Raw genomic sequence first — 17,465 nt, forward strand, 5'->3', positions numbered from 1 at the left:
TCAGGCATGAAATACTTAGAAGTTACAATATGGAAACAGGCCATTGGGCTCAATCAGTCCGTGTTTACCCTCCATACGAGCAAAGAGTTCTGTTCACATTTCCACTAGTGTGTCTAGGAGAAAGATGAGATACTCAGGTCAATTCCCCTATTGGGTGATCCCAGTGAGGAGTGGCACTCTCAGGGAGCGCTGGTCAGGAAATCATGGGCCTCAGTTGCTTGATTTTCCATCCAACTATTATATATTAAAAACAGTGTGTGCTCACAACATTCCATTGGAACTTACATTACCTAAAGTTACATGGCAGGCCTACCATGTTCAGGAGAATTCAATTCATATTCTCAATTAAAAATCGGAAAACCAAAATGTAACCACAAATGTTAAAAATCATAAAATTAAATGGAGCAGATGAAAAATAGAAGTCTGTTACTGAAAAGAGTAGATCAGTAACTCAACCAAAAAAAAGTTATCGGAGCACCATAAAAACTGTTGCTGGCACATTGTTGAAAAGTGCGCTTGAGGAAACGACTGCAACCCCCAACAGAAAGCAACAACAAACAGAAGACCAGCAAGAAAAGGTACAAATAAGTAACACATAACCTGTGAAAAAGCAGTTTACTAAGGCAACTGTCAGCGAATATGCAGAACTACACCGAGCTACCGATTGAGAATAACGCAGCATTCATGCATGTGGAGCGAAGAAAGAGGGAGCACCAAGATAAAACAAAAGTCTGCTATGCTCCACCAACCCCACTAAGGCATTCTGCCTCTTACCTTATTCACCTCTCAATGAGCCAAATAACAATCACCCATCCCTTTCTCACCCCTTCCCCATCCCTTCGCTCTCCACTTCCTCCTCCCATCCCTTTTGCTCTACTCTCCCCTTCCCTCCCATCATTCTCTCTCCTCCCTCCCTCAACTTTGCTCATCTCCTCCCTCCCCTCCTCTCGTTCTCTACCCCCATCCGTCTCCCCCTCACCACATCCCCAGTCCCCCTCCTTCCTCCCATCCTGCTCCTATCCATCTGCTCTCCCCTCTCTGTCTTGCTTCAACTATCTCTTTATCCTCTTACCCTGCTTGGCCTGCAAAGTGCCCTTGGTCTTCACATCCCATGTGCAATGCCATGGAATAGTGACTAGTTAATTTAAATTAATTCCCATGATTTCCTAACCAGCACTCACTGGGAGCATCCGAACAGTAGGGGAATCAGCTGACTGGTCCTGAAGGTTGTGTTGAGCTTGTTTGGAATGGAGTAGGAGGCATGTTTTTAGTCATCAGACTTTTAAAAGAATTAAAATCCTTTATTATAAGTTATTTCACTCCATGCCATGCAACATAACACGACAGAGTGATTGGGGGGAACCTACTTCCAGATCTTTCTTAAAGCTTTTCTATGACCAATCAGAAGAAACCATATAAGAACTGTACAGGTTGACTTACACTCCAAGAAAGCAACTTTTCTCGATCTAATGCTTTCTCATTGCTACTCTGAGTGAGATCAGGAATTCATTGATTATTGATTCACAGGGACTAATCTTTACTCTGTTTCTGCAATGTGCTGTGCTACATGGCTGTGTTTGCTGTAAAGCTTTTATACTATTCCACTTGTAAACCACTTTATAAATGCAAGTTATTGTTCTTGTTTAAAAATTCAACTTCAACTTACTCGTAGGAGATGATACCAAACAGAAGAGCCTCCTGAGCCTATGTGGAAGTCTGTGTAGCTATCCTTTACACCTATTTGGCAATACTTTGTAACTTTTGGCTTATCAAAAATTGAATCATCAGGCCACAAATTATCAACCCAGGACAATTTTTTGACAACTTCAGGAGCTTCAACCAAACTAGACATTCTGCAAAGAAAGAGAAATGCAATTCTGAGTTTTTGTTAAAAGATATTCACAAATTTGACTGAGAAAGATATTTTTTGCCATTTAATCTCCCACTGTAACATTTTTGTCCCTAACCGGATGATCCTTTAGTCTGCTACTTTTTGAGCTATAGTAACACTTCACAATATATACATTAGAACCTCTGATTGGAAATAAAATCTGATTCAAACCCATAACTAATGCCTTAACTAAATGTTATTGTACCAATAGTAGCTCTATAATTGTTGTTGGCTACCATGTAGCCTCCTTTATTCTAGAAGAGCAGCATAGTCTGTGTTTTGCATTTCTCCAAGACAATTATCAATTACACTCTGTGCCAATAAAGCTAATATCAATTCAAATTGAGCAACTTGGACTCGGTCAGTTTTTCCATGTCCCGTCCCCTCCACCCACCCAAAAAAATGGTTAGCCTCACTTCTGCATGACATTTTTTCTCACAGCCCAATTGAGAACAGAGTGCTTTTTTTGAACACTGCATCTGGTTTAGCTGACTGAAGAAATTAAGGACACAATGCTTTGATGGTGGCCACCCAACATAATAGCTGGGCAGCTAAATATCTTTTTCCTTTCAGAATTTTTCTACATTTTTGCTATAGATCTTAAACAGCACAACCAACGTTGAGAAAATGTTCTAATTATAAGAAAATGTTACATTTAAAAAACTTACTTGGTATCTGAAAATTCAAGGTTTATCACATTAAGAACTCTCTTTCGGTTTGCATTATAGTAGTAGTCAACAAATTCCTTTATGGTCAACTTGCAGGTCTTTTGTTTGGTGACATCTACAACGTCAATAACTCTGTCTGGGCCTGGAAAATAAAGTGAGAATACAACAAAACTTGTCTTTAAGGACTAAGGACTCTTATTATAAGGTAAAGTCATTGAAGTCTCAACAGAATGTTGTCTATGTGGGGTTAAAAGTGTAAACTGAAGCTACGCAAAACTTTAACTACCAAAATAGAAATTATTTCAAATGAATGAACTTTGATTCATTTAACCCTATTATTTTAAACACTGGTCAAAATGTGCTATAAAATCACATAAGAAAGGCCCATGTCAGCACATAACATTTGTGAATAAGAGAATAGAAACACACAAAAAAGTGATTACACCATCAACCTAACACTAGCCCAAAGGAGAACCAGGTGGTAAGTACGGTAGATGGAGAATACCTTAATTCAAAGAAGGATAACTACAATTCTGAAGAGAAAATAATTGATCTCTCTGTACATTATACACAATAATGACACTAAAAGGCACTGGACCTGTTTAATATATGTTAAAGGCTAAATAAAGATAGCCCAGGAACGCTGCATCTTTCTCCTTGTAGCAAGATCAAGGCCATAATGACTAGAGATGATGCACAGATTATCCTAAACAGCTACTACAAGATGTCTTTTAAGTGTATATAATACAGATTAGCACATGAGGTGAATAATGACATAGTGGAATGTACTTTAATGCTGCAAGGCCTTCATATCAGTGGGTAATACTTTCCATCAACTAATACACAAGTCATCAGTTGGATATTGGAGAACTGCTTTAATAGTATGTTAACAATAATATTTAGTCTTAACAGACAAGTAAACCGTCCTTCTGATGACTACAATGTCAGTCTCTCCATCAAAGATAAAAAGAAAAACTATGAATGCTGGAAATTAAAATGAAAAATGTTCAAAATGCACAGAAAGTCAGTTAGCATCTGACGGTGAGGCTAATGTTTCAGGTGGGAGCCTTCTTTAGTTTTACAAACAAAAGAAAAAAAAGAGTCTCTGCATTATTTAAAATAAACAAAAGAGCTTGACTCTTATTTGATTTCATCAGAAGCCCCTAATTATGTTATGACCTCAGCCTGGCCTCAGTTCCATTATGACTCCTGGTTGCTCGTAGCAGTTACTTGTATTATGTTGATTTGAAGCACACAATACACTTGATGATAATAGATTAAAAACTGAGATTACAGTTTAATATTATTGTGTATAATGCAAACAGAATTCATTTCATATTTTTAACTGGTTAGGTGTTGTGACATTTCTCAATGAAACAACTTCCATAAACCAGTTCTTACTGATGAGCACCTTCTACATATAATGCAATTACAATATATACACATGCAATATATAAACCTATTTTTGGCTGTACAACTTTTATCAATACTGATAGCTTTCACAAAATAAGATTTGCTTTACACAAAATACATGATGATAAGTAAGTGCTGGAAAATAAATAGAATGCAAATATATTCTTTCCTAAGGATACATTTTAATATAACAAAAAAAAAGGTTGTTCTCACTTTCTCCAATTTGTGTATAATACAACCTCTTGTTCATTTAAATACTTACCAACATAATTTTCAAGGTCACTAACAGAAAATGTAAGTGGTGGTAAACTTAATCCCAAACCATCCTTCTTTGCAACCAAAACAGGTCCAGTAAAACCATTTTCTTCCAGAAAACCCAAGGACAGTTGCGTTCCAGTCAGCCTCAGAATAACCTCCTCCGCACTATAAAAATAAATGTAGATTTACTTTACTACAATAATAGAAAAAAAGCACATTTTATATAACTTTTGATAACAATGGCTATTTTAACTAGTTAATTTATTTTATATATCTTATGTATACGAATGTCACGTGCATTTTTTTGGCAGGTCAAGTTGTTTGTAATTATGTTCTTTATCACATCGAATATTTGTGGTCACGGTGCATATAAACAATTACTGAAAAAGGTAAATTACTTACTATTAATCCTCATTCTTTTGAATTAAGTCTTCACTGCACATATTCATAGGATAATGGGCCAATTGGGGAAAGCAAATGGGAGAAACTGCTCAGCATTTCACACAGCCTTTAAATACTGCTGTGTTCTCATCTCACGATAGCTCAGTGCCTGCAAAATGACATCATCCCCAGTTCAACTTTAGAATTGTCAGTACATAAAGATTCAAAAAGATGAAAATTCCAATGGAATAGAGAGGAGGAGTGAGGGAATGCATGTGCAGACAAAATATCATTCAGAAGAATGAGGACTTCTGGTAAGTATCTTTCTTACCTCATTCAAGTCTTCTCTGTGTATACTCATAAGATTGTATACTGAAGTAGTACAAAGTAGTATGCAAGATTGAGGAGGGAGGGTGGAGAGGAATGGGTACAATAATGGTCTACACCAAAACATGGTCAAAGAGTGCCATTTGTTGAAGACACTAACAGCAAGACTGATGAAACAATATTGGACCAAATGAAGGAGAACTAATCAGGTTAATGTGTCAATGCTTCACAAAAGTGCAAAAGATACTTATGTAATTAACCATCCACATAATTTTAACATGGAGCTACTACCTTCTTCCCCCCAAAGCATGAGGTGGAAAGAAAAAAGCAGTAAATATTGAACAATTATCAAACTAGCATCAGAAGAAAAAGCAGATGGGTGCAACAGGCCACTGTATCTGAAAAAAGAAATCTACATCTATTCCTCAATATACTTGATATCAGACCACCCAGTCCCCAAATCCTCAAACAAAAGGTTGGCATCTGCCAATCCGATCTGAAGGATAACAAGTGTACATCAGTTTATGTCTCCATCCATGTCCTATACCTGCTTGCAATGCAACATTCTTTAGATTTTCTTATTGTAGAAATGCCAGATAGTTTTGCAAGGTTTCACATCAAAGTCTAGGCAGCAATGCAAAATACGTCAGTCACTGGTGATCAGAAAATCATCCTCATTGGCAAAACTCCCAATCTTGCTGTAGCAGTACTGCATTCTTGAATTGATCAGGTTCCTGTTTGTTGGGCTGAATTGAATTTTTTTGGTGCATACTTTACTTAACTTCAAAGTAGAAGAATTGATCAACAACTTCCTCATGCAATGTTCAGCCTTCATACTGAGTTTTGGTTAGGAAAAAAAGGCCATATTCCACTGAATAGATTTGACTCTTTGGAAAGGTATTTTTCATCAAAATGAGAGTATATTGAACAGAAATTGAAACTAGGATCTTTCAGGATCTGTGCTTATTAACTATTCAATAAATTTGCCAAACCATCAGGAGAAACCACCTGATGTGGTACAGAACAGGCTGGGCACAGGGTCATTAATCTGTCGCACCTTGGAGGATGACGTAGTTACCCATTCCTGCGGAAATGTCTTCTGCTGTAGCTTCTTGCCAACTCCATTTGAACCACAACAGAACAGGCAAAGCCAGAAGAGTATGCGTGAAAAGATGGGAAATGCATAGCTTATGCATGGTGGGGAACTTATTCATCAATCAGCAGGTACCATTTGCCCTTTTCTTCTTTGGTCATACCAAGTTTTAATTTTAAGTCACAAGATGAGTTCCTCTACAGTTGACATGGTAGCTTTGAAAAAGTTGTAAGTGCACCTTGAAAGCTATTGTTTTATCAAAAGAAGTTAAAGGATACAAGAATATGCGGAAATATTTTTTTACGCAATGATCTGGAATGCACTGCCTGAAAGGGCTGTGGAAGCAGATTCAATAGTAACTTTCAAAAGGGAATTGGTTAAATACTTGAAGGGAAAAAATTTACACAGCTACTGGGGAAGAACTGGGGAATGGGACTAATTGGATAGCTCTTTCAAACAGCACAGGCATGATGGGCCGAATGGCCTCCTCCTGTGCTGTATCTAATATGATACTATGAATACTAACTTCCACCAAGATAGGATAAAATAAGAAAAAAAACAGATAGTGTGCTTTCAGTTTCTCTGGCAACTTTCTCTGGTTTGCTTTGCCCAAAAGGTAAAGGCCAGACAATTTCATTGTTCTGTGATTTAAGTGCAGATTGTCAGAATTACCCTGTGATTTGTTTGTTAGTTTTGGTGCAATTGGCAAGTAATCTAAGCAGAATATGGAAATAAATAAACTAAAATTAAAACTGAAACCATCTCATATGTAACATATACCTGCCCACAAAATAATGACCCAAACTGTATGAATAAACATAATGAGATTTGTTACAAGCAGAATATACTTTCAGAAATACACAAAATAAAAATGTGATTCTGGAGAGATCTTTTGCTATATTACTAGTTTTACGCAAAGGGTATAAAATGTATGGAATTGGGTTCCAAGAGAGGCAGTGAAGGCTGACTGTGTCAGCATGTTCAGAGAGAATTAGATATGTACCTGGTGAAAAATTTGTTAAAGCACTACTTGAGGTATCATGGGATATGATCTTTCCTAGACACTGGGACCTGCCAGGTGAACCACAGGGGTCTTTTCCAATCCTGCACATTCCAAGTACTATTGTTCCTTCAAAGTTTAGTTTTACCATTCAATGATTAATAAGGTAAAACTGCAGAATAAAAGCAAAAAAACTAATTTACAATGAATTCCAGCACACAATCGTTGGGCACTATCTCCTACAATTTTGTTGCAATACATGAACTGTTAATATTGTAAAACTGAATTATACAGAACACCAGTATTCTGCTGTACAACATTCAGCTTTTGAAAAACAAGTACCATCCATTCATTAACTTTAACACGTTTATTTAAAACAAAATGTTGAAAAAAAAATGAGAGTTAACACTGCTAATTTGAAACTGAAATTTTTCTGTATTACGCAAATGCAATTTTCAAAGGATATTCATTCACAGTATATATGGTATGTTTAAGTCAAAGCAAGTTAATTCAAAGCAAGTAAGGCATCTACCATAATTATGGCAATTTTCTCATGATACATTAGCACAAATTTGTAACAATAAATGCATAGATAAATAAATTCTGTAGCTGTTGAACTTATTAACTTCTTGAATATCGGTGACTCAAATTTCCCAGTTTAATTAGTGAGTAGTCAGATTTAACAATTTGTGTATTCAGAAATGCCTTGCAAGCAACATTTTCTAATGGTTTCCATGTGAGAAAACCTACCTGGGGAAGGTCCGACTTCGGAGTTCTTTTACGAACACCTGGCTTCCATTCTGCACTGGTCGTATAATATCCACGGTATGTATCGGCTCATACTTTTGCCTTTTCTTTTTCACTGGAAAGTATAAGGAGAGAAATACTGTGCTTAAAATATCTAACAAAATGTTATGGCATTCTAACAGCACCTTTTAATTGGGATGTAATATAAAAAGGAAGGTCACATGGGGAGAGGGGTGTCAGACGCAAGCGTTTTCAGTAAGAGAACTTGCATTTATATAGCGGCTTGCATGAGCTCAAGATGTCCCAAAGTGCTTTACTGCCAATTAAGTACTTTTGGAGTGTTGTTACTGTTGTAATATAGGAAATGCAGCAGCAAATTTGCACACAGCAAGATCCCACAAACAGCAATGAAATAAATGACTAGATCATCTGTTTTAGGTGTTGGCTCATAGGGTTGGGGGTAATATATTAGCACAGATTAAGGATTGGTTAAACAACAGAAAACAGAAAGAAGGGATAAACGGGCCATTCTCAGGTTGGCAGGCTGTAACTAGTGGGGTACCGCAAGGATCGGTGCTTGGGCCTCAGCAATTTACCACCTATATTAATGACTTAGATGAAGGGACCAAGTGTAATGTATCCAAGTTTGCTGATGATACAAAGTTAGGTGGGAAAGAAATGCTGTAAGGAGGACAGAAAGAGTCTGCAAAGGGATATAGACAGGTTAAGTGAGTGGGCAAGAAGGTGGCAGATGGAGTATAATGTGGGGAAATGTGAGGTTATTCACTTTGGTAGGAAGAATAGAAAAACAAAATATTTTTTAAATGGTAAGAAACTATTAAATGTTGGTGTTCAGAGAGACTTGGATGGCCCTCGTACAAGAAACACAAAAAGTTAGTATGCAGCTACAGCAAGCAATTAGGAAGGCAAATGTTGGCCTTTATTACAAGGGGGTTGGAGTACAAGAATAAGGAAGTCTTACTACAGTTGTACAGGGCATTGGTGAGACCTCACCTGGAGTACTGCGTACAGTTTTGGTCTCCTTACCTAAGGAAGGATATACTTGCCTTGGAGGGGGTGCAATAAAGGTTCACTAGATTAATTCCTGGGATGAGAGGGTTGTCCTCTGAAGAGAGGTTGAGTAGAATAGGCCTATACTATCTGGAGTTTAGAAGAATGAGAAGTGATCTCATTGAAACATATAAGATTATGAGGGGGCTTAACAGGGTAAATGCTGAGACATTGTTTGCCCTGGCTAAAAAGGCTAGAACTAGGGGGGATAATCGCAGGATACGGGATCGGCCATTCAAGACTGAGATGAGGAGGAATTTCTTCAAGCAGGGGGTTGTGAATCTTTAGAATTCTCTACCCAGAGGGCTGTGGATGCTGAGTAATTGAATATATTCAAGGCTGAGATGGATAGATTTTTGGACTCTAGGGGAATCAAGGGATATGGGGATCAGATGGGAAAGTGGAGTTGAGGTCGAAGATCAGCCATGATCTGATCGAATGGCGGAGCAGACTCGAGGGGCCGTATGGCCTAATCCTGCTCCTATTTCTTATGTTCTTATGTTGGCTGAGGGATAAATGTTGGCCAAGGCACTGAGAGAACTCTCTAGTTCTTCTTCAAATAGTGTCTGGAGATCGTTTACGTCCACTTGAGAGGGGCGACAGGCCCTCAGTTTAATGTCTCATCTGAACGACAGTACCTCCAACAGTGCAGCACTCTTTCAGCACAGCACTGAAATGCCACCCTGGATTATGTGCTCAGGTTTCTGGAGTGGGGCTTAAACCTACGACTTTCTGGCTCAGAGATGAGAGTGCTACCATCAAGGCCGACACCCATAATACCAGTTTAAAAAGTAGATTACTGGCCTTCAGGTGTGGTATTCCTCTTTCATTAAATATAGTTATCCTTCACATGCCATGGGTAAATCAAGGCAATCTAACAGTGGAATCACTAAGGGTGCTTTTATTTTAAGAGGTCATCATCCTGCCTCATATCATTTCTGCTTCCCACACATTCCATAGAAGGCATGTGATTTTGACAAGTGTCCTATCCCATGACAAGAGCCACTATTTTTAGAACTTCCTGAAGGTAGCACCAGTCTGTATTCGAGTGGTGCGATATTCAACTTAATCTGCCTGTCCTTTGCTCCCTTTACATAAGAACATAAGAACATAAGAAATTGGAGCAGGAGTAGGCCAATCGGCCCCTCGAGCCTGCTCCGCCATTCAATAAGATCATGGCTGATCTGATCCCAACCACAAATCTAAAGAACACAAGAAGTCGGAGCAGGACCCGGCCACATAGCCCCTGGGCCCTCTCCGCCACCCACAGGGCATTGACCGATCCGAACTCAGCTTCATGTCCAATTTCCTGCCCGCTCCCCATAACCCCTAATTCCCTTTACTTCTAGGAAACTGTCTATTTCTGTTTTAAATTTATCTAATGATGTAGCTTCCACAGCTTCCTGGGGCAGCAAATTCCACAGACCTACCACCCGCTGAGTGAAGAAGTTTCTCCTCATCTCAGTTTTGAAAGAGCAGCCCCTTATTCTAAGATTATGCCCCCTAGTTCTAGTTTCACCCATCTTTGGGAACATCCTTACTGCATCCACCCGATCAAGACCCTTCACAATCTTATATGTTTCAATAAGATCGCCTCTCATTCTTCTGAACTCCAATGAGTAGAGTCCCAATCTACTCAACCTCTCCTCATATGTCCGCCCCCTCATCCCCGGGATTAACCGAGTGAACCTTCTTTGTACTTTTCTTAAGTATGGAGACCAAAACTGTATGCAGTATTCCAGGTGCGGTCTCACCAATACCTTATATAACTGCAGCAATACCTCCTTGTTTTTATATTCTATCCCCCTAGCAATAAAAGCCAACATTCCGTTGGCTTTCTTGATCACCTGCTGCACCTGCATACCAACTTTTTGATTTTCTTGCACTAGGACCCCCAGATCCCTTTGTACTGAAGTACTTTCCAGTCTCTCGCCATTAAGAAAATAACTTGCTCTCTGATTTTTCCTGCCAAAGTGCATAACCTCACATTTTCCAATATTATATTGCATCTGCCAAATCTCCGCCCACTCACCTGTGTTATTGCTCACTTCTCCTCAGGAGTTCTTTAACTCCTCTCCTACTGAAGCTCCTTTCCCAACTGTGAACCTGTCTCTTTATACCTGTGCACAGCTTGCAATATCTTTGATGATGACAGTTCCCGCTCAAATTGATCCTGATTCCATAATGGAAGTACATAAAAAGGAAGTAGGTAGCTAAAGTAAACATTGGCCCCTAGGGGATGAGACTGGGGAAATAATAATGGAAAACAAGGAAATGGCAGAGGAATTGAACAGATATTTTGTATCTGTCTTCACAGTAGAAGACACTAATAACATACCAATAATAGTAGAAAATCAAGGGGCAAAGGGGAGGGAGGAACTAAAAACAATCACTATCACTAGAGAAAAAGTACTAGGTAAACTAATGGGTCTAAAGGCTGACAAGTCCCCTGGACCTGATGGCTTGCATCCGAGGGTCTTAAAGGAAGTGGCTACAGAGATAGTGGATGCATTGGTTGTAATCTTCCAGAATTCACTAGATTCTGGAAAGGTCCCAGCGGATTGGAAAACCGCAACACCCCTATTCAAGAAGGGAGTGAGACAGAAAGCAGGTAACTATAGACCAGTTGATTCCGGGTATGGAAGGGTTGTCTTATGAGGAAAGATGAACAGGTTGGGTCTATACTCATTGGAGTTTAGAAGAATGAGAGGAGATCTTATTGAAACATACAAGATTCTGAGGGGACTCGATAAGGTAGATGCTGAGAGGGCGTTACCCCTCATAGGGGAATCTAAAACTAGGGGGCATAGTCTCAGAATAAGGGGTCGCCCGTTTAAGAAGGAAATGAGGAGGAATGTCTTCTCCCAGAGGGTCGTGAATCTTTGGAATTCTTTACCCCATAAAGTTGTGGAGGCTGAGTCATTGAATACATTCAGTGCTGAGTTAGACAAATTTTTGATCAGCAAGGGAGTCAAAGGATATGGGGAAAGGGCGGGAAAGTGGAGTTGAGGTAAAAATCAGATCAGCCATGATCTCATTAAATGGCGGAGCAGGCTCAAGGGGCCGAATGGCCTACTCCTGCTCCTATCTCTTATGGTCTTATAATTTTTTATGGAAGTGTGCCAAATTTCAGTGTTTCTTTCTTGCCTTGTGCAGATGCTCTGTTATATAGTCTGATGATAATAATCAACCATTTCATTTCTCTGGGGGGTGGCCTTGAGCAATTTTAAAAATTAAATGTTTCAATTTATTACATATACTGAAGTAACAGCTGGGTTTCAGATTCTTGTTAGGTGGAAAGAAGGCAAAACCTGTGCCTTCGAAACTCAGCAGCAATTACATTAACGACTAGTTTGTCCATAATCTAACCTCGTGTCTCCTTGGGTAGACTATCGTGACCCCACTGAGAGAGTGAATAGAACAAATGTATTTTAACACATGACAATTTGGGATTGTCCAAATAGCAAAACACAACATGGAGCCACAGCGGCACCAAAATACAAGGCTCTTCAATACAAATCTGGGACCTTCCATGCGAGTGATGATAAGCTTTTTGGTTTAGTGATTCCAAGGGTGTTTACTCTTCATTAGCCTTATCTATCTATCTGAAGTTCATGCACAGCATGTTCCAGGTATGAGTAATTTATTACAGTAGTGACAGACAAAACAACTGAAGACAGATAGTCTGAATATTCTTGCTGTTCCTTGTGTGTAAGTTTATGTGCAGAAGCAACAGACAACAGCCTAGAAATTACAGTGTGCAATATTAGGACGTACAAATGCTTAATAGCTTCGTATATCATTCCTCTGAGATAAAAAAACTATTTAAAATAAACAGATTAACATCTTCATTAAAATTAACATATTTATTCTAATACTGCTAACATTTCAAGTAAGATCTGAAGCAGACATTAAATTGACAGCTCATTTGATTGAATGTTGTATGTCACAGGCAAGCATCTTTAAAACAGTAAGCCCATCACTCAAAACAGACACTGATCCACCAAAAGAGTCAGTGTTCGTGACTGATCGTGTTACTTATATGTATAAACCATGGGATCTTGCTCTGAAAATAAACTTTAATGCAATACATGTTGTGTGCATGCACAAATAATGGTACTTGTTGGTGAAATTCAAGGCAATCAACCAGTTTATTCCTGTAAAGAAAGCCTTCATTACATGTCCAGCCCCAGAAAGCAAATATTCCTCCAAGCCTGGTTCATACAGGATGGAATTTGGTTTGAACTGGCAGAATACTACAAACAGCATCTTGATGATTAAGTTGAAATCTTCCAAGAGAAACCAAATAATAGAGCAAGTGGAATACTGCAAAACAAGGGATACTGGCCTCAACCAACACTGAAAGCACATGCTTCACACATATGCTTGTCACATCGAAAAAAGTTAAGAAAATATGAAGGACCAAGAAGTGTGTCAGCAGCTATTTGCAACAATATTCATGACTTAAATACATGGACTACAACAGAATCAACCTCTAATTTTTCAACTGTGACACTCAAGAAGCCATCTGAGTAACTGTTACTTATGTACAAGGCAAGGAAAAAAGCACGATTCAGTCAGCCAGCAAGTGTATTTTTTTTGTGTCTGTCATACTTTTGATCTGGTATTGGCGGAAGTTATGGGTAATGACTTGTGATGTGATTCTCCGGCTAGCAGACAACCCTCCAGCAAAAGTGGAATTTTTGTCTGGACAACCTACACAAACTTCTACCAGCTGCACAATATTAATATTAACAGGGCAACACTGCAATTTACATGGCTGTCAAAAAAAGTGATCATCTATCAATGTGTTCCTCTGAACAGCCTAGATGCTAAACAAAGCTTTTCAAAATATGAAGATATGTTGACTGACAACCAGCACAGCATTCTTGCCAAGAACTTCAGCATGTATAACCAAGTGGTGCAAAACAAGGATCACTGAATTAGGACATACACATAAAAACTATATTTGAAATTTATGTATGTTGAACTAGTAAGATTTAAAACAGAAAGAAATAGAATTTTGTTAATTTTTGAATGCAGGTTGCTTAAAATGCATTTTGTTTGTATATGTTTAAATATTCAGCCAGCTTGACAACTTCAAGCTGCATTCTCAAGACTGTCACCTGTTAATGTACAGCCTCTGAGTGCCATCCTAACTTTTGTCCCTTTTCTCTTTCCTCTAGGACCTTCTCAGCACCTGGATCCTGCTGAAGACCTCGGTGGAAGATAATCCTCCTGAGGATGCAGCGCATACTCCATCCTTCCCAAACAAATGGCTCTTTATGGCAGACTTATTGCTTCCTACCTGCAAATAATGGTGTACACTACACTTTACCAACCAATAAGCCCTTTTCTATTTTTTAACAGGTTTATTCAAACTTTGCCCTCCACAGGATACCAGAGTGGATTTTGTGGCACCTTTTATTTATACCAGCAAAAAGGCATTCTTAAATCCACAAGATTCCATTCAGGCTTGTGTGCACCTAGGAAGAAAACTGGAAATCTAATTTCTTGATCCCAAATGAATGTAGCTGCCATCGTAGTCATAAATTAGTGGATGAGCACTACTATGTCATCATGCCAGACGAGGTAGGAGATGCACATCATGAAATTCAATACCCCCCCCCCCGCCACGTTGTTACAAATTGGATAGCCAAATGGTGAAGGATAGAATACTGGAGCCTGGTCTTCAGTTGCTTCCAAGCCTTTATTCACAAAGATCAACATTACCCACTCCACATCTTAGATAAGCTCTCATATGAATAGATACAAGACAGTCCCCAATTGATATGCACCACCTGAATACAACTAACACTAATTGATATAAATCACATGGATACAATTAACACACCTGACACAAGCGTCATCAGAACGCCAGTTTTCCACACCAAGAAATTTACAAAACATTAAATCAAAGGTTCAAAAAAGAGGCTGTATAAATTTATGCCATGCCAGATTCAGATCCAAGGATGCTGGATTCAAGGATCCAAAGGGTAGACTTCCAGATGACTTTTTTGGAAATGTCAAAAATTACCATAGTTCTCAATAAATCCTCCTTCAAAAGTAGACGTAGCTGTTACAGATGTAGCTGTTGCATTTATCGTCATGGAATTGGGTCTTAAATCTTTATCAGATGTGACAGCCTCTGGAGGAGCCTACAAGTGCTAGGATCTTTATTCCCATCCTAAAATTGTAGGCATTCTAGAGGCCATAGTGGGTCACATGCAGCAGTCAACTAAGGCCACCTTGTCTGACAATTTCCATTTAAAGGACTTCAAACAGACCGGACAGTTTAGGAATCCAAAATTCTCCTCCCTTTAGTAAATACGATACCCCAGTCTAGAAGAGCCAATGGGGAAGCCCCAGAAGGGAAAAATGGAGCGAGAACATTTTGCATTTTAAAATCTGCTGCAAAGATTTATTTGTGGGTAGAACAGTCTCTTGAATAACATGCCTCCTGATGGAAAGTCAATAAGAAAAATAACATTTTTTGGGGCCAGCCAGATGAACTGCTGAGTTATTTCTGGTCCTGTACCTTCCTATGTTCCTGTTGTTTATTGCATCAATCTGTTAAGTGATTGCAGGTTCTAAGGGTTAAAATAACCTTACGGTACCTCTTATTTTACTCTATTGCAGTTTAAATTCATCTTGTGAAACTTCACTTTCACAGGTTTTTTAACAGGGAGACTGTGACTACACAAGTCAAAAGATTCAATCCCTGATCTCAGCATAAGTAGTAAACGGGTAGTAAAAGGAGGGGTGGGGCTGATTAGGGACAAAAAAGGAGACCTACGCATGGAGGCAGAGGGCATGGCTGAGGTACTGAATGAGTACTTTGCATCTGTTTTTACTAAGGAAGAAGATGCTGTCAAAGTCACAGTAAAAGAGGAGGCAGTTGAGGTACTGGATGGGGTGAAAATTGACAAAGGTGAGGTACTAGAAAGGCTGGCTGCATTTTTATAGATAAGTCACCAGGTCCGGATGGGATGCATCCTAGGTTGCTGAGGGAAGTAAGGGTGGAAATTGCAGAGGTACTGGCCATAATCTTCCAATCATCCTTAGATACGGGGGTAATGCCAGAGGACTGGAGAATTGCAAATGTTATACCCTTGTTCAAGAAAGGGTGTAAGGATAAACCCAGCAACTACAGGCCAGTCAGTTTAACCTCGGTGATAGGGAAACTTTTAGAAATGATAATCCAGGACAAAATTAACAGTCACTTGGACAAGTGTGGATTAATTAAGGAAAGCCAGCACGGATATGTTAAAGGCAAATCGTGTTTAACTAACTTGATTGAGTTTTTTGATGAGGTAACAGAGAGGGTTGATGAGGACAATGCTGTTGATGTTGTGTATATGGACTTCCAAAAGGCGTATGATAAAGTGCCACATGATAGGCTTGTCAGCAAAGTTGAAGCCCATGGAATAAAAGGGGCAGTGGCAGCATGGATACAAAATTGTCTTAAGTGACAGGAAACAGAGAGTAGTAGTGAATGGTTGTTTTTCAGAATGGAGGAATGGTGGTGTTCCCCAGGAGTCGGTACACGGACCACTGCTTTTCTTGATATATATTAATGACTTGGACTTGGGTGCACAGGGCACAATTTCAAAATTTGCAGATGACACAAAACTTGGAAGTGTAGTAAACAGTGAGGAGGATAGTGATAGACGTCAAGAGGACATAGACAGGCTGGTGGAATGGGCGGACACATGGCAGATGAAATTTAATGCAGAGAAGTGCAAAGTGATATATTTTGGTAGGAAGAACGAGGAGAAGCAATATAAACTAAATGGTACAATTCTAAAGGGGGTGCAGGAATAGAGAGACCTGGGGGTACCTGTGCACAAATCATTGAAGGTGGCAGGGCAGATTGAGAAAGTGGTTAAAAAAGCATACGGGATCCTGGGCTTTGTAAATAGAGGCATAGAGTACACTAGCAAGGAAGTTATGATGAACCTTTATAAAACACTGATTCGGCCACAACTGGAGTATTGTGTCCAGTTCTGGGCACCGCACATTAGGAAGGATGTGAAGGCGTTGGAGAGGGTGCAGAAAAGATTTACTAGAATGATTCCAGGGATGAGGGACTTCAGTTACGTGGATAGACTGGAGAAGCTGAGGTTGTTCTTCTTAGAGCAGAGAAGGTTGAGAGGAGATTTGATAGAGGTATTCAAAATCGTGAGGCATCTAGACAGACTGGATAGAAAGAAACTGTTCCCATTGGCAGAAGGGTCGAGAACCAGAGGACACAGATTTAAGGTAATTGGCAAAAGAACCAAAGCGACATGAGGAAATACTTTTTTACGTAGCAAGTGGTTATGATCTGGAATGCACTGCCTGAAAGTGTGGTGGAGGTAGATTCAACTGTGCCTTCCAAAAGGGAATTGGATAAGTACTTGAAGGAAAAAAAATTGCAGGGCTACGGGGAAAGGGCAGGGAAGTGGGACTAGCTGGACTGCTCTCGCAGAGAGCCGGCATGGGCTCGACAGGCCGAATGGCCTCCTTCTGTGCGTAGTCAGTCTATGATTCAGCTGTTCTAAGCCAGAGCAGTGGTAGGATTGCTACAATTGACTTCAGAGCTAGTCTCACATGGCAAACTGGCTGAGGAGAGCA

General features: G+C 39.4%; 1 protein-coding gene across 5 annotated transcripts in view; it reads right to left on the reverse strand.

Annotated features, from left to right (window-relative positions):
* The window catches only part of phf2 (PHD finger protein 2), a 106,523-nt gene that overhangs the window by 46,665 nt on the left and 42,393 nt on the right, over positions 1-17,465 (reverse strand). For all 5 annotated transcript variants that reach the window (XM_067998711.1, XM_067998713.1, XM_067998714.1 and 2 more), the window contains 4 exons: positions 7,782-7,893; positions 4,235-4,395; positions 2,560-2,701; positions 1,667-1,853 (listed from right to left, as the gene is read on the reverse strand). In XM_067998711.1, coding sequence (XP_067854812.1) covers positions 1,667-1,853; positions 2,560-2,701; positions 4,235-4,395; positions 7,782-7,893 — 602 coding nt within the window. The remainder of the gene's footprint in view (positions 1-1,666; positions 1,854-2,559; positions 2,702-4,234; positions 4,396-7,781; positions 7,894-17,465) is intronic.

Source organism: Heptranchias perlo, chromosome 17, assembly GCF_035084215.1.
Source record: "Heptranchias perlo isolate sHepPer1 chromosome 17, sHepPer1.hap1, whole genome shotgun sequence".
Classification (NCBI taxonomy): domain Eukaryota; kingdom Metazoa; phylum Chordata; class Chondrichthyes; order Hexanchiformes; family Hexanchidae; genus Heptranchias; species Heptranchias perlo.